Source organism: Plectropomus leopardus, chromosome 4, assembly GCF_026936395.1.
Source record: "Plectropomus leopardus strain MGB_pleo_1.0 chromosome 4, ASM2693639v1, whole genome shotgun sequence".
NCBI lineage: Eukaryota > Metazoa > Chordata > Actinopteri > Perciformes > Serranidae > Plectropomus > Plectropomus leopardus.
Window position 1 is genome coordinate 1,792,038 of NC_142179.1, and position 25,032 is coordinate 1,817,069.

General features: G+C 38.6%; 1 protein-coding gene across 1 annotated transcript; it reads left to right on the forward strand.

Annotated features, from left to right (window-relative positions):
- The first annotated feature begins 408 nt into the window (after positions 1–408).
- Positions 409–23,859, forward strand: sncaip (synuclein, alpha interacting protein). Its single transcript, XM_088076235.1, is given in 13 exon segments — positions 409–637; positions 5,098–5,185; positions 5,303–5,375; positions 6,450–6,991; positions 7,911–8,079; positions 8,172–8,241; positions 8,243–8,465; positions 9,804–9,983; positions 11,428–11,541; positions 12,540–12,665; positions 14,262–14,431; positions 15,825–15,914; positions 17,418–23,859. Coding segments are annotated over 12 exon segments (2,784 nt in total). The 5' UTR covers positions 409–637; positions 5,098–5,128; the 3' UTR covers positions 18,388–23,859.
- Positions 23,860–25,032: the final 1,173 nt, after the last annotated feature.

Below are 25,032 nucleotides of genomic sequence, written 5' to 3' on the forward strand. Positions count from 1 at the left end.
TGGAAAGCGCATTGTGTGTGCAAAACAATACAAGTGGGAGTATTTGGCACTGCACAAAAAAGAGATAATTTATAAGGATAAATGTTGCTGCTAATTACTGATATATCCTTGGATGTGATTTTTTTTTAAACAATCTAATTTGCATGTAGTATTTTGAAATTTTCCATCTAAAAAGTGACTAAGGGGTTAATTTCCAGAATTTTAAAATTCTGACAATTATTGAATATTTGATTTTTATGATTAGGACTGATGTTGGTGAACAAAAAAAAAACATTTTATCTGAATAATAATTTAATAGGTTAATTTCAAAAAAGGCCATTTTGAACACAGATCGATATGAGTGTGTGTGATATTAAACAGTTAAATAATCCACCACAACCACAACATAAAACAGAAACTTTAATGCACATAAAGCTCATTTGCACGTGTCAAAGTAAAAATTGTAGTTCTTCCTGCTCTGGCTGCTCCGGCTCTCGGAAACGTGCTCAGAGTGATCCCTCCTGTCGGCGGCTCCCCTCTGTGCGGCCCATATGTGTCCGTCTTTGTGAGAGAAAAACAGCTGGATCCAGGAGGCTGCTGCTAGCGGCTCCGCGACCCACAACACCCGCCTGCTCCTCGGCTGCCTGACCTCCATAAGGTACCGTACCACCTCGCTGCCCGTTAACCGGGAGAAAACGTGTCTTTGCGCCGGTACTGGGGGTGTTTTTTCACCGCTCTGACCCCGTTTTCCAGCCCGCTGCCCGGCTAGCCGCGCTAGCTGCAGCGTTAGCTTCTCTGGATGCTGATTAGCTGAGTTAGCTTAAGCTAATTAGCCTCCTGCTGCTGCAAGAGCAGATTTCAGAGGATTAAACGAGCTAAACACACGACAAACCTCCCAAACTCAGCACACTTTCACTGTTTCCATTCTGAAAAACTCACATTTTATCTGTTTAATCAGCCACTGCAAGTCTGTCTGCGACTGCTGATAGATGATCATTTAATGTCAGATTTAATGTTATTTACAGGAACATAAAACTCACGGTGTCTTATCCAGTCTGCGGGTTTCCTGTAGTATTTAGAAAAATGTCAGCTTGAAATAATATTTTTAAAGTGCTGATATCAGTTTTTAAATGAAAAAAATGCAAAATGAAATTAGTGTGAAGAACAAGAACATTACTTGAAAATTAGTAAGAAAATAAAATAATATAAAAAAAGCATTGAGCAATAAAAAAATACAAGAAAATTACCTGCGCATTGATAATACAATAAAATAAAAACAAGAAGTGATCAAGGAATTTAATAACCACACCAACAACAAGGAAATGACCTGGAAAAGTGCTTGAAACACAATTTTAGATATTTATATCTCATAATTATTTTTTTTCCACAGTCCTCTTCCCATTTTATGTATTTCTTTAATTTAGTATCCAGAATCTATGTTTATTCATCACCCTTTGAAATCTGAGAAAATTTGTTTGATTTTCCTAAAAAAGAAGAATGCAATAAGCAACAAGAAAAATAAAAAGAAATAAATGACCCTAAAAAATAAAAAAAAGAACATTACTCTCAACATTCGTATTAAAAAAAACCTAAGAAACAAAGAAATCAGTAAATTACCTGAAAATTAATAAAGAAACGCACAAAAAGAAAGGAAAAAACCCACCAACAGCAAGAAAAAAGACCTAAAAACCACTTTTGTTTATGCTTGTAAGATACAAACAGTGACTCTTTGACATTTCTCCGTAAAGACGACCCGATCAGACCAGAGTTTCACCTGACTGTCAGAGAAATGTGCTGAAACACAGATCTGATTTCACCGAGCAGAGAGAGAGAAACCCAATCGCCTCCAAATTCCTAAAAACTCCGTCTCTGTCTCCTCTTGACTTTGCTCCAAAACAAAAACACTTGGTCTGTCTGATTGTTTTCGTGTCTCTCTGCCTGGAAGGATTCAGACTCGTCAGCTGTTCACATAAACACAGAGAGCCGACCTCCTCCTTCTTTTTCTCCCTCTTTTTTTGATCCAGTCTTATTTTTGAGGCCTAAACTGTTGTTATCAAGGATGTTAGGCTGAACTGTTTCGCAAAGCTGCAATCAGGAGGTTTTTATTTTGGCCGGTTTCGTCGTGCGGTCGCTCCCACACGGTCTGAAAACGGCTCCGCTCTTACATGAAAGCCCTGTGAACATCCTGTGAGCGAGAGTGGAAGTTTGTTTATTTCGGGTCCTCTGTAGAAAAGCACAGCAGGGCGTGAAGAAGAGACCAGAAACACTCAAGAACTCGGACTAAAAAAATAACCCCAAACGCCTCGAACCAGAACCAAACCGCTGCAGCAGAGTGGACGTTTAAACGCCGTGATCCGTCATCGATGGCTGCCGGGAAACATCTCAGGTCAGCACGAAATTCCCTCCAGAGAGCAGCGCCGCGGTAACTTAAAGCGCCCTCAGCACATCTGGATCTTATTGTAGGTGCACCACCTGATGACGTGACCGGGCCGGCTCCTTTCAGAGCTGCCGTGGATTTTTTTTCCAGAAAATAGTGCAAACAAAACCAGCACAATGTCCCAGGACGTCCTCTTCAGCGTCTAAAATTAACTTTTTGACTCACAGGCCAAAGTGCTACATTAAAAAACAAAAAAACACACAGGCAGTGCCGATTTCTACCGGCCAAAAAAACAGCAGTGAGCAGCAGACTGACTTTTTTTGCAAACATGCTTAAAACATATGTTTTTAAGGGATGACTTTAGTGTTTAATGATTTTAAAATGCTGCAGTAAAAAAACTCAGAATAGTCATGTAATTTGCAAATATTCATTTCCAGGCCTGGAAAAGTTTTCAAAAATCGGACATACCCTGAAACTTTTGGAAAAAGGCATCAGATTTGTTTGACAGACCTGTATAAGAAAACATGATGTGTTCGAGGACCGTCAGAATCAGAAAATCCAAGAATAATTTCTGTTTTTACAGTTTCTGACTGTGATGAATGGTGTCATTTTTGGTGATTTTTAATGAAAACATGCTGCAGGTTTTGGAGGGCATGCTTTCTTTAAAAATTGGTGAAAAAAAATATAAATAAATAAAAAATGCCAACAATTTTTAAAGAAAAAACAAAATCACAAAAGAGTTTCAATGGATAAAAAAAAAAAAAACACCATTTTTTTAAAGGAGCTAAAAAAAACACTCAAACATTTTTAAAGACATTAAAAAATCACGAGACATTTTTAAAGAACCATAAAAATGTTTTTTAAAAAAAGAGAAGAAATTAAAGATTTTTTTTTAAACAAAAAAATCATCACCAATTTTTTTTTAAAGGAACAAAAATTACCCAAACTTTCTGAGGTAAAAAAAAATTCCCTAAAACTTTTAAAGAAACAGGAAAATCACAGTTTTAAAGAAACAATAAAATTACAAAAAAAAAAAAAAAAAAAAAACAAACAAAAAAAATCACCAAATTTTTTATTTTAAGGGGAAAAAAAATCATCCTTTAAAGGCGATAATTAGCATCAATGGTCATTTAAGAGAATGTATGGTCATGAAAAATGGACTAAAAGTCATGAAAATTCATGGAAATTTTTTGGTCAAAATGTGTGTGAACCTTTGATTTACTCGCCAAACAGCAAAAAAGCCAAAGACGGATCTATGTGGGTCTCAGAGGGTTAAAAGTCCAAAAAAAAAAAAACCCAAAACAATTTCTAACTCTATCAAGCCAAGAAGCAGCAAAGACGTTTGGATTGTTTTGCTTGTGATTATCATAAATTACCGAATAGCTTTGTGATGATTTGCAGTTTAATTAGAAACAGAAGCCGCGTGTTCTCCGTCCTCTCCGTCGTGTGCAGCGCGCTCTGCTCTCGCGGCGGTCCGGGTTGCGTGCTGCGTCTGTGAGCCTCTCTGCGGGCGCCGCGAGTCACGCTGCTCTCCGGTCAGTCCGGATTATCCTGCTGTTTGTTGCCTTTGATCACAGCAGCTCGGCCACTTTGTGCCGCCGACAGTTTTGGGGCTTTAAACCGTTTTAAAGCTGCAGCGTTACTGAGCAGGAAAGGATTAGTGTTTCCAATCAAACGGCTCCTTTCACGTTCAGCCCGCCATCAGCTGCCGAGAGTCAAAATCCTGCTTCAGAGCACAAGTCTGATTTGTTGTTTCCACAGTTTCCTCTTTATTCAGCGAGCAGCAGTTCGTCATCGCAGTCAGAAAAATAACGTTTTCAGCACGACTGCTCTCAGTTTCCTGCAGCTACTTCCTGTGTTTTATTCCTGCTGATCATATCACCTCAACAAAAGTGGTTTTCTTTATCATATTTATTTACCCATTTATTTGGTGCATTTTGTGCTTTTTTAGTCAGTGAATTTGCAGCTCAGCTCCTACAATAAGTCTAAAATACACTGTGGTAACTAAATAGTTACATTCAGACTGTTCAGGTCCAAAAATGCTCCATTGAAACCCATTCAAACTGACATTTTTGATCCCACAGCCATCAGAGCAGAAAAACAGGACTTGTATTATTTCTGGGTGTCATTCTGGGCTTTTGACTCTGAATTTGTCATTTTGACTATTTTACACCTGATGACATTTAAAAAAAAAACTAAAAAAATAACCACATTTGCCATATGGATAAAATATGTGATCATCAACAAAATCTGCTTAGTGTGTAATATACTAAAATATATATATATTTTTTAAAAACGTAGTGGCATCATGACAAAAAAGGCATTTAACACGTTAAAAATTTTTTAAAGAAAATTAAAGAATATTTGATATTTATGATTAGGCCTGATGTTGGTTAAAAAATAGCTCAATTAAAGTAGAAAATAATATTATATAAAGAATATTTTTTACAGCCTGATTTTGAAAAGTGTGTGTGTTTGTGTGCAGACGCTGAAAAAAATAATTTATAAAAATCAAGAAAGTAGAAAATCAAATTAATGTTTAATATAAAGCTTGATTTTGTCATATTAAAGGGAACATTGAAAGTTATGGAGAAGATGCTACAAACGAAGGCGGTCATGGCTTTAAGGACACAAACGTTAAAAGAAACAGCAGGAAATAGCTGACTAACAGGAGTTACGTTTCCAGCACTGTGACTCTATGAAGTGTGTGTGTGTGTGTGTGTGTGTGTGTGTGTGTGCAGCTGGCTGTGAGGCTGATGATGCGGTGTGAAGATGGAGGCTCCTGAATACCTGGACCTGGATGAGATCGACTTCTCCGATGATTCGGTGGTCAGTATGACGTCAGCGATGAACGGCCTCACGGCTGCGCTTAACGAATGTCCAAATATAACGTCTCTGCACAGCTGCCCGACTGCTGCGTGACGTTTTGTCCGTGTCCTCCTGCAGTACTCTGTGACGTCGCTGAAGAGCATCCCCGAGTTGTCCAGGAGGAGCGATGGCCAGGCCGAGGAGAGAGCGGGTAACTGTTTCGCTTTTTAACGACGACGACGGAGCAGAAAAACATCGACTGAGTGCACCTTTCATAAAGTATTTTCAAATATTAAAACTCGAAAATACAGAGTTCACAGCCCAACGTCAGCAAGATCTATTTAAACCCGAAACTACAGTATTTAAACTGACAGGAGGACAGGGGACAGTCTCAGCATGTCTCTAGGATTTTAGGACATTTCTTGGATTCCTGAAAGTTTCCAGGACTTTTGGGTGTTTGAGGGGTTTTAAGATATTTCCAGGGTTTTAAGACGTTTTTAAGGGCTTTAGAACATTTCTAAGGCTTTTGGACATTACTAGGATTTCAGGACATTTCTACAAATTTGGGACACTTGAAGGGTTATGAGACATTTCTAGGATTTTCAGACATGTCTGGTGTTTTTAGGAAGTTTCTTGGGTTTAAGACTTTTTGAGGATATTTCTGGGAGTTCAGGACATTTCTAGGACTTTTTGACATTTCAATGATTTCAGGACATTTCTAGACTTTTAGGACATTTACAAGATTTTGGAACATTTCTGGGATTGTTTAACATTTTTAGGATTTTAGGATGTTTGTAGGACATTTCCAGGACTTTAGGAAGTTTCAAAGATTTTGGAACATTTCTAGGATTGTATGACATTTGTAGGATTTTAGGATGTTTTTAGGATTTTAGGACATTTTTAGGACGTGGAGGTTTTGAGTATTCAAGACATTTCTAGGGCTTCAGGATGTTTCTAAGATTTTAAGAGGTTTTTAGGATATTAGGACATTTTTAGGGTTTTAGGATGTTTCTCGGATTGTGGGACATTAGGGTCTTAGCTGGGACCTCTGTGGGGGGTGAGGGGGATCCTCCACTGGCTCTTTCTTGATAAACCAGCTCTATTTTGGAGCTGTTTTATGCTCTCTGACACCTTATGGAGACTAAAAGTCCAAAAACAAATCTCTCCGTGTCAATCACGAGAAATGATTACTGGGCCAGTCAGCACTCTGTCAGGGGCCAGATTTGGCTCGCGGGCCGTAGGTTGAGTATCACTGATTTTAAACTCCCCTCTCTTCCTCCTGCAGCTCCAGCCATCAACTGGAGTCGGAGCGTTTCCTCGCACAGCGGCGGGGGGATCAAACCCACGGGGCTGGCTGAGGTCCACAGTAAGTTCAGGCCGGTGAAGAGAGTCTCTCCTCTCAAACACCAACCAGAGACCACCGACTCGGACTCTGACGGTAAAGTCCAGGGGCCGGGGGAGGCGGGGGAGGCCGGTAAGGATGACCCGGGCTCTGACAAACAGACTCACGCCTCCTCGTCCTCCTCCGAGGGCCCGGGGGGGAAGGCCAAGGGTCTGGGCGGCGGCGTTGGAGGGAACAACCCGCAGGCTCTGTTCGGGGAGCTGGAGCACTACGACCTGGACATGGACGAGATCCTGGACGTGCCTTACATCAAGTCCAGCCAGCAGATGTCCACGCTGCCTCGAGTCCCCCACGACAAGCGCTCGGTGACGGGGAGCAACCTGGGAGGAGGCACCCTGGAGAGGACGCGGGGAGGAGGGCTGAAGAGCTCCGCTTTACCCCACAACGAGCCTCTGAGCCTGGGCAGCAGCAGCTCGCAGACCCCGGTACACATCCATCCACTGATAAACTGATTTCATATTTTTTAATGTGAAAGCATCCACAGAGCCTTCATGTACGAGAAAACGGTGTGAAAATTAACGTGCGGGCCTCCAAACTAAACACACAATTAATTATAGACAGTAAAGGTAATTTTTTTAGGAAGGCTTGGAGGACGAGTTTATACATCCGAGACAGAGCAAAAAAAATGAGGTGAAAATCTGTGTATTTACAATATTTAATTTGATTAGAAAACTAAATATACTCTGAAAGTTTCTGGAAAAGTCAGAATTTTGTCTGACAAACCTGTATAAATGAACACACAGTGTGTTTAAGGACCATATGAAATTTGAAAATCCAGAGATAATTTATGTTTATACAGTTCATTAGAGTAATTTTTGTTGATTTTTTTTTAAAGATTTTTTTTTCTGTAAATTCACCAGAAAATTTTAAGAAAACAATAAGCCTAAATGTTCTCTTAAAGAATCGCCTTTTTTTTTGCTTTAAAATCACCTTTTTAAAAACAAAAAAATGCTTGTTTTTGTTTATGTTTAAAAATTGCCAAAAATTTTAAAGGAAAAAAATGCATTTTTGTTTTTTTATGAAGAGCTGTGTTGCTCCAAACATCACGACGAAGTGAAAATTTCTCCTTTAAAAATGGCCAAAAATTAAAAAAAAAAATAAAAAATTCACCCTTAAAAAAAAAAAAAATGTAAGAAAAAAAGGCTCATTTTTTTTAGTCACAACAAGACAGTAAACAATGCTAAATTTAAAATACTTTATACATGTACAAATACTTTGTTGGAGTGTTTTGTGTTTTGGTGAGTTTTACTGAATGTAAAGATTTTCTCAGTTTTCTTTTCAGGTTTCTAATGTGTTAAACGACAATAATTAACTGTAATGTTGATATTCACGTCTTTGCTGCAGTACTGCGTTCTGTCTCCAGTGAAGTGGTCGGACCTGAGGAAGTCCAAGTCCATGGATCCAGACCTCCACCACCTCCACCGCTCCCCGGCTGGAGGAGGCTACCAGTCGGAGCTGCTCTCGTCTGGACTCCTCAGCTGCTCCTCCTCCCTCTCCTCTTTCTCTGACGCAGGTACCACCCGAAAATACTGTCGGCTTTTCTTCTTCTCTCTGTGTCTTGTTGGACAGAAATGTGAAATAATTCGTTTGAATGACGACTTCCAGACAAGCTGCTGTCTGCGCGGGTCTACCCAGACTCCCAGAGCCAGCGGCCGGGCGTGGAGCCTCCAGGGGCCCGGGATGATGTTCCCCCTGCCAGGGTGCAGCGTGGGCAGGCAGGACTCCAAGACCTGGACTCCTGGACCAGGAGGAGGAGGAGGAGGAGGAGGAGGAGGCAGCGGCAGCGGAGGGACGAGGGGGTTTGGAGGAGGTGGAGGAGCAGGAGGGGAGGTGGACGAGGAGACCAAGAAGAACCAGAACATCATCAACATCGTCAGAGAGGGGCAGATCTCTCTGCTGGTGAGTGGGAGGAGAAATTTAACCCTTTAGGGACTGTTTGACACATTTTAGGCGCTTTTCATTCTTTTTTTATATAATGCCATGCATATTCATGCATGTGTCCTAAATGTAGTCCAGATTGTGTATTTGAGTGTAATCAGTGAGTTTGCAGCTCAGCTCCTACAATAAGTCTAAAATACACTGTGGAAACTAAATAGTTACATTCAGACTGTTCAGGTCCAAAAATGCTCCATTGAAACCCATTCAAAGTGACATTTTTGATCCCACAGCCATCAGAGCAGAAAAACAGGACTTGTATTATTTCTGGGTGTTATTCTGGGCTTTTGACTCTGAATTTGTCATTTTGACTATTTTCCACCTGATGAGGTCATTTTGACCATATTTGGCATATGGAGGAAATACATGCTATTTCCACTAGGTGACCTGTCACAGTCAATGTAGCTGCTGATCACTGACATATCCCAGACTGTCAGCAGCTACACTCACACACTGACATATCCCAGACTGTCAGCAGCTACACTCACACACTGACATATCCCAGACTGTCAGCATCAATAACAAATCCACTTAGCATGAAGTATATTGAAAATATTTATATTTTTTTAATCTAAAAACATAGGCGTTTTAGATGACAAATACCTGCCATTTAAAGGGTAAAAATTCTGAAAAACTAATAAATATTGATGTGTATGATGGGGACTGATGTTGGCTAAAAAAAATCCAATGAAAGTAGAAAATCATATTATATTATTAAATCAAATCATAATATTTTTTTATTCTCTGATATTGAAAAGAAGTGCAGAGCAGAATGAGTGTGAGTATTTGACACAGGACAAAAAATAATAATATAAAATATAAACATCAGCTCCTTTTCATTAAAATATCCCAGGCTGTGATATATATATATATATATATATATATATATATATATATATATATATATATATATTTATATATTTGAAAACTACTTTGCATGTATTATATTGACAATAATTAATGTTTGTATTTTTTCTTGCATTTTTCTTTGCATTTGAAAATATCTTTATTTTTCATTCTAAAAACATAGTGGCATCATGACAAAAACCTGGCATTTAAAGGGTTAAAATTCTGAAAATTAATGAACATTTGATATTCATAATGAAGACTGATGAAAATTAACTCGGTGACATTAGAAAATAATATTAATGTATAATTTTTTCAAAGCTTTCAGAGTTTTGCACAGAGCAATATGTGTGTGTGTAACGTGAAAGCGGGCCCTAAGGGTTAAACGAGTGGGAGATGGGGGACTTAACAAACTGCATCAGGTGTTTCATCATCCTCTTCGTCCTCGTCCTGCAGCCTCACCTGGCGGCAGACAACCTGGAGCTGATCAGAGACGAGGACGGGAACAACCTGCTGCACATCTCGGCCTGTCAGGGTCACGCTGACTGTCTGCAGCATCTCACCTCCCTGATGGGCGAGGACGGCCTCAACGAGCGCAACAACCAGCAGCTCACCCCCGCCGGGCTGGGAGTCAAGGTCAGAGAGAGAGAGAGAGAGAGTGTGTGTGTGTGTGTGTGTGTGTGTGTGTGAGACTCAATATTAGCCATTAATTGTTTTTCCTTCAGTGTTGTTCCTGCAGTCAGTGATGCAAAACACAACAGCAAAACACTGACAAAATAAAAGGATAATAATAGTAATTACATAACAATACTTGGTATTTATTTTAAAACATTAATAGTAAACAAGCTTTAAAATGAACAAAAACAGGATTCTTGGGTTTTTTTAAAAAAAAAAAAAACAAACTATGGATGTACTAATCAAGTTTTTTGTGTCCGTGATCAGATACTTTTGTATTTATCGAGATAATCCAGCACCTCAAGCATGTTAAGTTATTAAAATCTACCCAGTGTAAATGCAGTTTAATAGCTCTGCAATACAAGAAAAATGTAAGAAATGTGAAAAAAGGATGAAAAATGTCTGCATCCAAATTGCTCACAATTTCACTTTTTTTGAACAAAATAAAGTAAACAAACTAATATGTCTTTGGCGATTGCTCTCACCTTCACCCTTTTCAACAAAATAAACGAGAATGTTTAAAAAAATGACCTCAAAATAAAAAATGTCTTCAAAAATTGATCTTAATTACATTTTTTTAAACATAAACAAAAATAAAGTAGACAAACTAAAATGTGTCGTAAAATCGTACCAAAAGTACAGAACACTATAAATATTACAGTATGATTATCACTTATTTTTAAGTGTTATAGCTGCACCTAAACATTCAGCATTAAAGATGTTTCTAACATTCTGTCAGTGGAGGTAAAAAATAACAAATACCTTTAAATATAATGCAGCCGAGCCTCCCAAAGACTCCAAAGATCATTTTAATTTAACATCTTTAATAAAATCTGTGATTGAATGTGCATTTTAGCTGCATGTTCTCCATAATGCTATTTTTTTCTTAAATGGCAATAAAAATCTGCTTAATTTCCTTCGTTTTGCACCTGCAGGAGGAATTTTAGTTAAAAACAAACATCTGTAAGCTGACGGGGAAATGACGACATCTGATTGGCTGTTGGCAGCCGGTCAGTGAGGTCATAACGATGGTTAACATAACGAGGTTTTTGATTAAAACACTTGAACATCAGCTCTGTTGGCAGCAGCGGGACTTTCCAAAATGAGTCTCTGAAATGAACACGGTGACCACGGAGGAGGCTTTGTTTTGTTGGCCCCGATGTGGAAACCTGGCTCTTGATTGGCTGCCAGACAGGAAGTGTGTTATCTGGAGACAAGCCGGGCACCTGAGTCCTGATTGGCTCTTATCAACATGCGTGTTTATTCACTCACATTATTAACGGGATGACGGATTTAAGACCACCTGGTCCTGACTGTTACTGTTTCCTGTGTGTGTGTGTGTGTGTGTGTGTGTGTGTGTGTGTGTGTGTGTGTGTGTGTGTGTGTGTGTGTGTGTGTGTTGCAGAACGGTCATCTGGAGTGTGTGAGGTGGATGGTGAGTGAGACGGAGGCCATCGCAGAGCTGAGCTGCACCAGAGAATATCCCAGTCTGATCCACTACGCTGCTCGCTATGGACAGGTAACACACACACACACACACACGCAAACACACACACACACACACACACACACACACACACAGAGCTAGAATACCCAGCATTCCTAGAAAAGTCTGTTTGGCATGATGTTTGACCAAAAAAAAAAAAAATACTGAAAATTAAAAAAAAAAATATATATATATATATATATATATATCCTTTTTTAGTAACATATTTTTAAACTACATATTATTATTAATAATATTTTTAGATATATTTATATTTTTATTAATTTGAATTATAGATAGATGGATCTTTATTTGAACATGGCAAATACAATCAGACAACACATCAAAATAAAACAAAAATATAGGCCAAAAAAAAATGTCATCACATGCCCACTGTACATATTCAGTAAATAAACATAAGTATTTCATGTCCGAAAAGGACTAGGAGAAAGTAAATACTTGTAAAATTCTACCCCCTTTTTTAATATATATTTTTATTGTTTTATTATTATTATTATTATTATTATTATTCTTAATCTAGTTTTCATTCATTTTCTTGTACCCCTTTAGTGGTTTCTTGCAATCAGTGGGATTTTTTATATTTATTTTTTCTTCAAAATTTTTCATTGTTCTTCCGCCATGAAGGAAAGAAATTAAACCAATTTTTGCTCAGATTTCAAACAGCTTGTGAAAGGTGCACAAGAAGAAAACTGATGTCACTCCAGGTTTTAAAGGGTTAAATGAAAAAGTCTGTATTTAAAAAGTTTTAAATAAATGTAATAAATCAAAATAACTGAAATGATTAAAAGGAAAAGCAGCGAGTCCTCGGACATAATTAATTTTCTGATTAATGGACTAATTCTTTCAGCTTGTGTACTTTCATGTAGTTTGTTTGTATAATAGCCATCTAATAATAGTAGTGCAGTAAAAGTAAAAGTGTGTGTGTGTGTGTGTGTGTGTGTGTGTTGATAAAGCTTTGAAGAGTTGTTGTTTGAGTTTTAAAGTCTCTCTCTGTCCGTCTGTCTCTGCAGGAGAAGGTGCTGCTGTGGCTGCTTCAGTTCATGCAGGAACAGGCGATCTCTCTGGACGAAGTCGACCAGAACGGAAACACGGCGGTCCACGTGGCAGCTCAGTACGGACACCTCACCTGCATACAGGTGTGTGTGCTGCCGGACACAAACATGAAGTGCGTTTCTGTTACAGATTTCTGCAGAACTTTATTTTGTGAATATCGGTAAAACACAGTCGTGAGATGACTGTGTTTCCACTTCGACTTCTCCTCTGGCGATAACATCCCGGTAACCATGGCGACGGATGTTCAAAACATCAGCAGCTTTATTTCTATTGCAGCTGCCGCACTAGCCGTCATTATTTCCAATCCAAGGCCACGTAGGCGTGTTATGGAGCCGTGATGGAAAGGCGAGCTCCTTATACGAGGGAGCGGCCACGTATGAGGGATTTTTGGGAGATGTAGTCCACGATTTCACAGAGGAATTGTGGGTTAAAAACTCTCAGAGTTATGTGATGCAATAACAGCTCTTGTAGCTCCTGCTGCATCATGAGGGAGCCAGTTCATGCTGACGAGCACATCGCCGTAGCATCATGTGACCTAGAAAAGACTAAAACGTGTTTCTGTTGCAGTTTTGCAAAATATCGCCTGAAATACATACAAGTGTAAAAACTTTGTTGCAATGATTGGGAGGTGTTTCTATCAGCCGTATTTTATATTTGCAATTTCAATTTGCGCAAATTGAAAATTAATAGAAACTCAGCTTAGTACAACCAGCCAAACTACCACTGTTTCCTCTGGTTTGTCTCATCCCTAATTTTCACGAAATCCGTGTGCATGTGATTACACTCTAGTCTCAGTCTCCGCTCCGGCAGTCCGGACTCTTGTGGATCAGATTCGCAGTGCTCTTATTTCTGCCGGAGCACTTCGAATCAATTCAGCCGAAGTTAACGTAGAGCAGACAGGAAATCAGACTGCGACACAATATTTAAACATCCGGTTCATTTTCAGAATAAAACACTCCGTGTTTACGTCTGATCATATTTCACTTAACCACATCGATAAAACGTCACGATGGGCGAATCCGGGCCTGAGGTCAACAGGTCAGAGGTTTTCAGAGGTCACCACAGACATCACGGGCGAGGAGAAGCTGGTTATGGAAAACCACGAAATGATCCGTTTTATAACGGCAACCATAGACAGGAAACGGCGTGGAGCACGATATCGGCAGTTATGGGAGGAGTTATGAGGACGCAAACCGCAGCTGAGCCGTACCGCAACGCACGTGCAAGCGGTGGAAATCCTTCCTTAACCTGCAGCTCAGCAATACTGACCATGATTTAACTCTTCGTGTTACGGCCGTGTTTCAACAATGTAAGTGTCAACATTTTAGGGCTCTAAGTCGTTATTTTTCCACGCTCTGCTCCTTCTTATCATGACAGTCGTTCATTTATTATTCATTTATTTGTTTTACGAGCTCCTGTTCCCGCAGTGGAGTGTTTTTTTCTTCCCGCTGAAGGAGAGGCGGATGTTATCGGTCCTGTCTGCTTCCTGTCGGCTCGCCGGGCCGACAGTCAAAATACTGATAATTAACGATGTGTTTGTGATGACTCAGCAGAGCCGAGAGGATCTGAGCACGAGACAGAAATACAGAGAAAACATCTGAAACCGGAATAAAACGTGTTTTTTTGTTTTAAATCCGAGCATCAACACGTGTGAGATGTGTCTCCGTGTCTGTGTCCAGACTCTGGTGGAGTACGGCTCCAACGTGACGGTCCAGAACCAGCAGGGGGAGCGGCCCTCCCAGAGTGCCGAGCGGCAGGGACACACCACCTGCGCTCGGTACCTGGTCGTCGTGGAGACCTGCATGTCGTTGGCCTCGCAGGTCGTTAAACTCACCAAACAGCTCAATGAGTAAGTGATGGCGTTTTCACGTCACCGTTACAGTGTCTGTGTTGGGTTGTGTTTTTAGAGTTTTTAGTTTTTTAAAGGGATTTTGAAGAACTTAGATGTTAATTTTTGTCTTTGAATGGTTTAAATTATTGAAGTGAAGGAGATGTTTTCATAATAGCAGCTGTGTGTAATCCTGTATGAACATTTACAGATTAATGGAGACTTTTTATTTAAATTTTTATTTATTTTTTTTAATTTCATAAAACTGTTCTTATTTTATTCAGGTTTATTCTGGGAAGTTTTAAAAAAACATTTTCTTTGCATTTTTCAGAAAAACTACGTAACAGTTATTCAAAAATCACAGAGAAACCGTTTTTCAAAATCTGAAGGAAGCAATGAGCAACGAAAGCAGAAATGACCCAAAAATGTGCAAAAAAATGAGTTAAACGTACAAGAAAATGACTTGAAAAGTAGTTAAAATAATAAAAAGAAAAAAGTTTAAAGAATGCAAAAAATGACCAAGAAAGGGTGTTTTAAAATTACAATGATTTAGCAACATAATTTATGTGTAATTATGATAATTAGAAATTTTGTTTTTCTTTATTTTTTCCCCGAGACATACTTCCTTAGTTCTTTAAAAAAAAATAATTTTCTAAATTTATTAAATCCTTTCAGTTTATTTCTTACTAAGTTGCTCACTGCCTTTTTCCCATTTTTTTCAAATTATTATTATTAACAACAACAAAAATAAAACATTTTGAAAGGGTCCTTTTAGTATAATGAGTAGATCAAGTACATTTTTCTGATGACAGGCTTCTATACTTTATTCAAGTAACAATTTTGAGGACTTTTACTATTAATGGAGTATTTTTTACTGTAGTATCCTAATACTTCTCTTACTTAGCTTAAGTAAAAGATCTGAATACTTCTTTCACTGTATTTTTCACATAATAATCTATCAAAGTGTACATGCACGTAAATCAGAAACCTTGATGCACATGAAGTTAGTAAAAGTTTCTGCCTTTGATAAATGTTGTGATTTTGGAGATTTTAAAGAAAAAATGCCTTAAAACCCATATTAATCATATTTAAATGAATGCCTACAGTTATTTATTAAACTACTTTATTACTTAAATCTTCTATTCTGTTAGATTTTCTCAATCTCTTCAACTTTTCTTTTTTTTTCTCTTTTTTTATTTTTGTTCCCATTTACCAGATATATTGGTTATTTATGTTTTTTAATATATATTTGGACTTTGATTAAAAACTGAAAAACAGATAAGCTGTATGAAAATGGTATGGACAAAATAAAGTATGATAAATATATATATATATATATATATATATATATATATATATCTCTCACTGAAATGTTCTCTGTCAGTGAACCGGTTTCATGTCTTTTCACCTGCAGACAAGCAGCAGAGAGGATGAATCTCCAGAAACAACTGCAGAGACTGACGGACCCCAACAAGGCGGAGGGGACACCGTCCAGATCACCCAGGTACACACACACACACACATACAAAGATATATATATATATATATATACACACAGAGCACATACAGAAACGTATTCTCTGTCGTGGTATTTTGCAAAACTACACTTTGGCTCACATGAGTCTGCAGTCGTATTAATTTATAATGTTGGAACTTTAGATATTTTTATACCACCGTCGGTGAGTTTTAGTACTTTGTGACGGCTGCAAAACTACAGAGAAAAAATACATGCTTTTCTGACAAAGAGCAGTCAAAACATGAGCCTAAAAAAACTGCATTTCTGGAGTGTCAGTGTTGAAAACGGCGCACTCCCAACGTGGATATTTATCAGGAAAACGCCGAGAAGAGCTGAGAAGACGTTTTACTCAGAGCCTCAGACAGGAGCGGCGGCAGCGGCAGTAATGAAAGCAAGAGATGGCAGCATTTACAGGAGTTTTTCAGGTGAGACGGTTTAAATCCACCACCTGAACCGGCTCTGAGGGTTTAGGCAGGTGGAAAAGGAGCAGGCCAACACGTCTACTCTGTACTTTTATTACAATTACTGCAGTTTTCAAATGTTTACACTCTTAAACAATGCCAATAGCTGTAAATGTAACAATTTTCCAGAGCTGAAATGAGTTTAAGTTACTTACACAGACTCCATGTGTTGTTATTGTGTTGGTAATACTAGCAGGTATTGTAATACAGTACTAGCATTAGTAGTAGTTGTATAAGTAGTAGTACTAGAAGGCAAAGTTGTAGTAGTTTCATAAAAAGCAGTAGTGGTAAATGTAGTTATATAAGAAGAGCCAGTGCAGTACTACTATAAGTAATAGTAGTATAAGTGTAGCAATGGTAGTAGAAGTAGTCAGGGTCTTTGTATTTGTAGTAATGATTAGTACTTTGTACCCTGGAGCGGCATCACATTACTTGTGCTGCCTTCAGACGTTTAATACAAGTATTTAAAACTTTGAACCTCGAGCACATTCGTGACATTTTCTTCAAAAACATGAGAGAAAAAAGGCAACGAAAGAAATGTTCCACGAATACGAGAAATCAGTAGATTTAGAGAAAATATATATTTTTTTTTATTAAGCTATGGAAAAATGTCTGAGGGGAAAAAAAATCAGGGAAAAATGTCTAGCAAAGAAAGAAAAGTAGTTAGGGAATAAACTGTAAGAGAAAAAGTAAAAAATCTGGGGAAGACAACTATTTCTAATTCTCAGAATTACATGTTGAAATTATTATAATTTTAAGCACTTTTTTGTAGTTTAAATTTTAAACTCTCTTTTTACTTCTTTTTTAGTCAGTGACTTTTGTTTGTTTTTTTAAAACAAATTTTCAGGTATTTTTTGGTACTTTTTACTCATTTCTTGCTCTTTTTTTTTACTAATTTTTCTCCCCGTGTTTTTGAAAGAAATGAAGCCGGTTCGCTCAGGTTTCAGAGGGTTAAAAGCATTTACAAAATTTAAACAGTTAAAACGTGTACGAGTAAAGGATGATTTCTGTTTCCCTCTCTGGACTCCAGCTCCCATCAGCCCTCAGTGGAGGCGTGGCCCGAGATGATGCTGACAGCGGAGGTGACTCCGGGTGACGGCTGGTTGGTCCGTCAGGGAGGGGTGGGTCCGGACTCGGTGCTGCGGCAGCTGCTGGGGAAGGACGTGTCGGACACGCTGTGTCCCCGGGACAGGCTGCCCCCGGCGGGCGGCCCCGGGGCCCCTGGGCCCCGCAGGACGGGGCTGGTGGAGAGGAGAGAGCTCAAACTAGCGAGACTCAGACAGATCATGCAGCGCTCTCTGAGTGAATCCGATTCGGACGGTTATCCACCGGAGGAAGGTAAAAATCAAGGAGCGGCGGCCGTGAGCGCGCCGCGACCTGATAGGCCGTCACACCTGCCAATCGCAGAGGAGGAGCCGGCGTCTAACCACCTCAACCTGATGATGAGGAAGCACCTCCCCTCCTCCGCCCCCTCCTCCTCGGCTGAGAGGAAGCTGGCGTTTTCTCTCAGCGGGTCAAAGTCGGTGGACAGCGTCGGATACAACCCCTCGCCCACCTCCAGCGACCCCGAGGCGGCGGACGGCAAAACGCCAGACGCTTCCGGCGACCTTCACGACGGCCAGAAAGCCGCCACCAGCCCCAAGAGCGCCCTGAAGTCTCCGTCATCTCGCAGGAAGACGTCTCAGAACCTCAAACTGAGGGTCACCTTCGACGAGCAGGTGCACAAGAGCTCCACTCAGGAGGCGGAGCAGACCAAAGGGCATCATGGGAAGGAGAGGACTCCGACAGGAAGCTCTGAAAGCAAGCGTCCGTTTGGGGCGTTCCGCTCCATCATGGAGACGCTGAGCGGAAACACAAACCACAACAACAACAACAGCAGCAGCAGCAGCAGCAGCCAGGCGGGCTCCACCTGTCAGAACTCACCTGGCAGGAAGTCAGAGAGTAAAGGCGGCGCGGGCGGCGGCGGCGCCAGAGGAAAGAGCAAAACCAGTAACGTTTAACCGAGTGCCTACAGAGGAGCACAAAGCGAGCAGAGCGCCGGAGTCATCAACACGAGGCAGACAACATCAGAAACGTATCATCACAACGTCCAAAAAACCACAAAGAAATCATCTTAAAATTACCCAAAACGTAAACAAACAGTCAGAAACTGAGATCAGGTGCATCCCACAGCCGAGTCACTGACTCATCACTTCCTGTTTACATCACCCAAAGCCACATGGGAACTGTAGTGCCAAAACTGCACACATATTAACCCCAAAACAATCAAACATCCTTCATAAACTTTATTTATATATCACTTTTCTTAACAAGGTTACAAAGTGCTTTTAATAAAAACAGCAGATTAAAACAAAACTGCAGTTAAATAACAATTATTAGAATAAAATGCAAACAAACACGGTGATCTTTAGATATATAAACACATGAGGATAACGTTTAAATAAGTATAATAAAATAGCGACAACATTAAACGTCCATGATGCAAATGTTTTTTGTTTGGTACACTTAAAAATCTGAAGTTAATCTTTCGTCAAATAATCACAGAAACTGAAAATTAAACTGAAAAATGATTAAACTGAGAGTAAATAAAACTATAAATATTAATGTATGTTATTAAGTGTTGAGTTTATTTTAATTTGTCTGTATTTACTTAATTATGTGAAGTTGTTGCAACTTAAATATGACAATTTAAATGACTTTGTTCTTTCTAAATGTTACAAACTTCAGTAAACCAAATGATTCTGATTTAACTTGATCATCACAAAGAGGATTTTTCCAGTGATGAAGTTAGTTAGTATACTGCAATATATATACTGCAGCAAGTAAAACTTAGTAAGATTGATTTAATTAAACTTGTTATTTTAAGTTGCAACAACTTCACAAAATTAAGTAAATAGAAGTAAATATTAAGTAAATGTTACAATTAGATAAAAAGTAAATGCATATTAAGCATAATAATTATATTTACTTACATTTTTCAAGGATATTCGTTTTCCTTGATTTAAATCAACTTGAATATTAAGTTGAATATTGATGTTGATATTGTTGAATATTATATTTATAACATTTTTACATCTTTGGAACAACGACACTGTCCTTTGTCATCCATTAACAGATATTTAGTATTAAAACCTTAGTTTTTAAAATTTAACCAAACAAAAAAACCTTTGAGAATTACGGAAATTATGTTAAATTATGTCAAAATTCTTTTATAAAAACTGCCAAAAACATTCAGTATGAAAAAAACATGTTCTGTGAAAAAACACATAATGGCATTTTAAGGGGGTAAATTTATCCTGAAAATGATCATTTTTGCTGACAGTCTGGGATATGTCAGTGTGTGAGTGTAGCTGCTGACAGTCTGGGATATGTCAGTGTGTGAGTGTAGCTGCTGACAGTCTGGGATATGTCAGTGTGTGAGTGTAGCTGCTGACAGTCTGGGATATGTCAGTGTGTGAGTGTAGCTGCTGACAGTCTGGGATATGTCAGTGTGTGAGTGTAGCTGCTGACAGTCTGGGATACATCAGTGTGTGAGTGTAGCTGCTGACAGTCTGGGATATGTCAGTGTGTGAGTGTAGCTGCTGACAGTCTGGGATATGTCAGTGATCAGCAGCTACATTGACTGTGACAGGTCACCTAGTGGAAATAGCATGTATTTCCTCCATATGCCAAATATGGTCAAAATGACCTCATCAGGTGGAAAATAGTCAAAATGAAGAATGAAAAGTGCAAGAAAAGCACCAAACAGTTTATTTTAACTATTTCTACACACTTCAGGTTTCAAAGTTTCTCGTGTTTTCTGCCTCTGATGTTTGACTTTTGCTGTTTTTTCTACAGTTTAATGACTGAAAGACAAAAAAAACCTCTTGTTCACGTGTGTCTGATGGTGATAATCAGACAGAAATCACTACGAAGTGAACGAGAAGAACCTGTGTGTGTTTCAGAGATACTGAAGCATTTTGTTTTTTGACTGAAGGAAGTGTGTTTGTGTATTAATCAGCGTCCTGCAGAAACCTCACATCTCCATAAAGCAACTTTTCCTACGTTTTTTAAAGTGTTTTTCACGTTTAGTTTAGGTTGTATCAGATGACGGAGCTGTTAAAACAAATCAAAGTGTCAAATCTTTCATGGAGGTGTGACGGGTTTCTGGTTTTCTGCCACTCTTGTTACTGAACTCCACTAAAAACGAAGTATTTATGTTTATGCACACATTTATATGATTTGAAATTTTAAAAAACGTGGTTATAATCACGCACGTGGTGAACGTGCACCGGCACAACAAATAGTTTTTAAAAACCACTGTATATAAAGTAATATTTAATTTCTTTTTTAAAATTATGTTTTACATCATATTCCACACTTTTCTTTTGTAATTTTATGTCCGTGGTTATTATCTATGCAGTGTTTCTGGCATGATTAGACTTTAGTTGTGTGATGTGTTTGAGACGGGGAGGTTTCAGGATGCACCTTCTACAGCGGCCGAAATAACGGCCGAGCGTATGAACTTTTCAGAGAAAGAAGTTGAAACTCCAGAGATTTTTTTTACAGCGTTCACAAAGTGAAAAAGCAGAAGGCCGAGGCTGTTATCCGACGCTCTTATCCACGTTTCAGTCTCATCCTCGTTTTCTGTCCCTCGTCACGTGTTTACAGATGAACGCTCTTTAGTTTGAGGCGAAGTTTGTGAATTTATATCAAGTTCAGTGTTTCAGAGCCACTGATGGTTTCACTCGGCTGTCTCCAGATCTTATTATGAGCAAATATTAACAAAAGAAGGAAATAAAACTACAAAACGCAGTGAGATGTTTGATTTGATTTGATGAGACGTTCAGGGCTGCAGCAGGTAAAGGACGCCTGTTATACTTTCTCTTATTCTCTGTAATATTTACTGTTTTAATTTTGGATGTTCACATTACAAGTGAAAAAATAAGAGTTGTTTTGACACCGATACCAATATTGGAATAAACTTTAACCCTTTAAGGCCCAATCTTTAAAAAAATAATAATACATTATTATTTTTCACTTTCGTTGCGTTTATATTTTAACTAACATCAGTTCTAATGAAATATAATATAAATAATAATAGAATATAAATATCAAATATTCATATTCATGGCCCAAAAATTAGCATAAATTGGTGGAAAATAATACAAGAAAAATGTCTTAAAAATAAACATACAAAGAAGTGGAAAAACAAACAAGAAAATGAGCTTTAAAAACCACCCCCAAAAATAATGTTTTCTTTTAATAATGAACATTTTTCCACTTTTTTTATGCATTAACTGACAATCCCCCCAGCTAATTTTCAGGATGTCTTTGTGTCACTTTTTTTTTTAAATTCTTTTGCATCACCAGCCTTAAAAGAAAACTTTTTGGGAATTTTTTCGTCTTACGGAGTTCGAGTTAAAGAATCAAAAGTTCTTCCAGCGTCTAATGGAGCCAAAAATGGTTTTGTTTTTATTCTGCGTGTGGAACTGACAGATTTCAGCCTCGGCTCTCTACTTCGTAGCTTTGGTAGAAACTGGATCACATGTTTTGTGTTTTTGCTGCACATTTACGTCGATACAAATACCGTCCGCGGTTCTGATGCTGCAGAATATTTCTAATCCAAACTGAACATCAGTCTGAAGAGTTTCTGTCACATCCCCGTATCTGCAGTTTGGATCGGACAGATTCTGCTGCGCCGTTTACTCACCTGGTTTACAAAAAAAACACTTGTTATTTTTGCAGTTTTCCATGTTGGGGTTTACACGCTCTTTGGCTGTCAGGGTTTTTGATGCTGGATATATTCGAGGCGTTGGAGTCTGGGAGGATTTACCTGCATCCATTGTGCTCGTTCTGATGTGTTCAGGCTCATTTATGCTCGTTTTAAACGTTTGAAACGTTTTAAACGTCATTTCCCTCAAACTTCATTATGACCTTCATGCTGTCATAGATACTGGGGGCGGGAATCACCAGTGGCCCCACAATACGATATTATCACGATACGATATTATCACGATGCTTATGATACGATATTATTGCGATTCTTAATATTTTGCAATATGCTGAGCATTGCGACATTTTGCAATATATTGTGATTTATAACCTTTTTTCTAACTGCATATTACGTCCACAAAGCATCAAAATCTGTTAATCTGATCAGAAAAGCATCTCAGTATGTTCACGTTGTCAGTGGTTTTTATCTGCAAAGCCCTCGTTTTCCCCGACGTCGTACTGCTGCCAGTCTTTACACATAAAGTGTGTGAAAGACTGAGTTATGTTATGCGTGTCGAGTGTCGGCTGGTTTTTCATTAGCTTTGCTTTCGTCTGGATGGCGCCGAGCGAGCTGAGCCCTGAGGTTCGTCGTATTTTCCACAGTATTTTACTTTTATTCGGCGCTCCTTGCAAACCCCACGAGTCATGTCCATCTCTCTCGTCACCTCTGCACCGTCGCTAGACCTAAAAAACAATTGATATTATGTTTCCAGCACTAAAGGCTTTATTTCATGTTTGCAATTAATTCTATAAAAAATCGATACTTGTCGCCCGTGAATTGATAAAATATCTCCATGCAAAATATCGTGATTTTTTTTTTCCCCACCTGTAAGGTTACGTGGCACTATGAGGCGGAGTCAAAGGCCACGTTTAGACGAGAGCGGCTGCACTAAAAACGGAAAAGCCTTTCCTTTGCATTAAAAAAAAAGAGATAGATGTCATAACATTATGATAATGATCCATGATACACAAAAACACTGCAGTGTGTGTGCCAGGCCGGCAGTTAGCGGTGTTATATTGTTATGAATAAATAACAAAACAAGAAAGAAATTAACAAATTGAAAAAATAAAGCAACAGTAAAAAACAGTAAAAATGAACACCAGTTCATTGTAATCTGACTTTTACTCATCTGAACGTGCAAACTTTTTAATTTGTTTTGGTGCAAGTAAATCATAACCTGTTACATATATACATATATAAAAAATAAATATGAATAAATAGTTATTGTTTTAAATGAAGTAATTCTCATCCCAACATTACAAAGTGTGATGAAAATACAGTGCGTATTTTCCTTGATGGTTTATTAGATCTTTCTACAGACTCGTTGTTTTGAGGTTTGCAGGAAAATCTCCGGACTCCGTCGCCTCAAAATGTGACTCGCTGCCGAAACAAGCAGCGCTCAGTGTCCACGAGACCGTTTTTACACGTGCAGTTTACTTTATTCAAGTGTCTTCATCGTTTCAAGCGCTCCTTCAGGACGAAGCAAAGGAACTCAAACTGAACTCTTCCTGTTTGTTGTCTTTTTTAACGAACTCTTTGGACGGACGCTGTCGGATGTTTACTCTCAATGCAAATAAAAAATAAAAAATAAATGAAACGCAACATCAGTGAATGTCGGAGGACTTTGATCTTTTTACTAACCGGTGTGTACAGAGACAGACGGCTGCTCTTCTGTTACTGAAGACAAACTCAAATAAACGGTGTTAACCCTTTGAAACCTGGACAGACATCACTTTTTTTGCGCTGCGTTCAGACGCCTTTCACAGACTTTGAGCTCAAAGTTTGATTTCTTTTGAAAACTGTAAAAAGGTGATTAGTAACTCACCAAAAAATGCTTTGCCAAGTGCCAAATTAGTTCATTAAATATATATATATATATTAAAGCTTGGACAAAATGTCCAGAAATCTGTATTTAGAATTGTTACAATTAAATATTTAAAGTTATTTTACCAAATTATTATTTAAAAGCATATTTTAATAAGTACTTTCCATGTTTGTGTTTGTTTTTAGTTTTTTAGTTTTTAGAGTTAATTTAACATTTTATTTATTTATTTTTTACTAATTTCTTGCTAATTTTTCATAGCCCGAATGACACAAAATGTGTCTGGCTGTGATTATAAATAAATAAATCCACTTTGCATGTAATATATTGAAAATATTTCTTACTATTATTCTTGTTTTTTTCATCTAAAAACATTGTGACATCATTTTAAAAATTCTGAAAATTAACAAATATTTGATATTTACGATTAGGACTGACATTGATTCAAAAATAAACTCAATGAAAGTAGATAAAAATATTCTAATATTCTTTACTGCTTGATTTTGGAAAGCATTTTGTGCACAGAGCAATACGTGTGTGTGATATTAAAGCGGACTCTAAGGGGTTAAAGTCTTTTGTAGCCAGTTTATCAGCAGACAAACAGAACTGAACGACCGCAAACTTCAGAAATGAAATATCTGAAAGTTTTGCAGCTTTCTCAGTAACGACTGAAGTCGTCTGTACTTTCAGACCTCCTGCGACGCTGTCAGGGGCCCTCTGCGGGTCCCTGGACCCCGCTTTTGACCACCGCTGATCGAGATGGATGCCGCGTGCGAATTGTTCTCTCTGGTATTGTTATGACAAAACATAACGGAGCGTGTATTTATTCCCGCGCGCTTCGGCGGCATCAAAAACAGTCACTTAACGGGGCAGGATTTATGGTGTTTGGGTAGCAAATTGGCCTTTGATGGTTCCCACGAAGGGTCGGCGGCGTCCCCACGGAGGCTAATGGGGCCCGCTGTAATGGCGTCCCTCAATCATCGTCGCGAATATGAAACATGAGCTCGCCGGCTCACAATTAGCAAAACAACGCGGGGAGAAATGCAGAGACGGCGGGATTTATCAGCT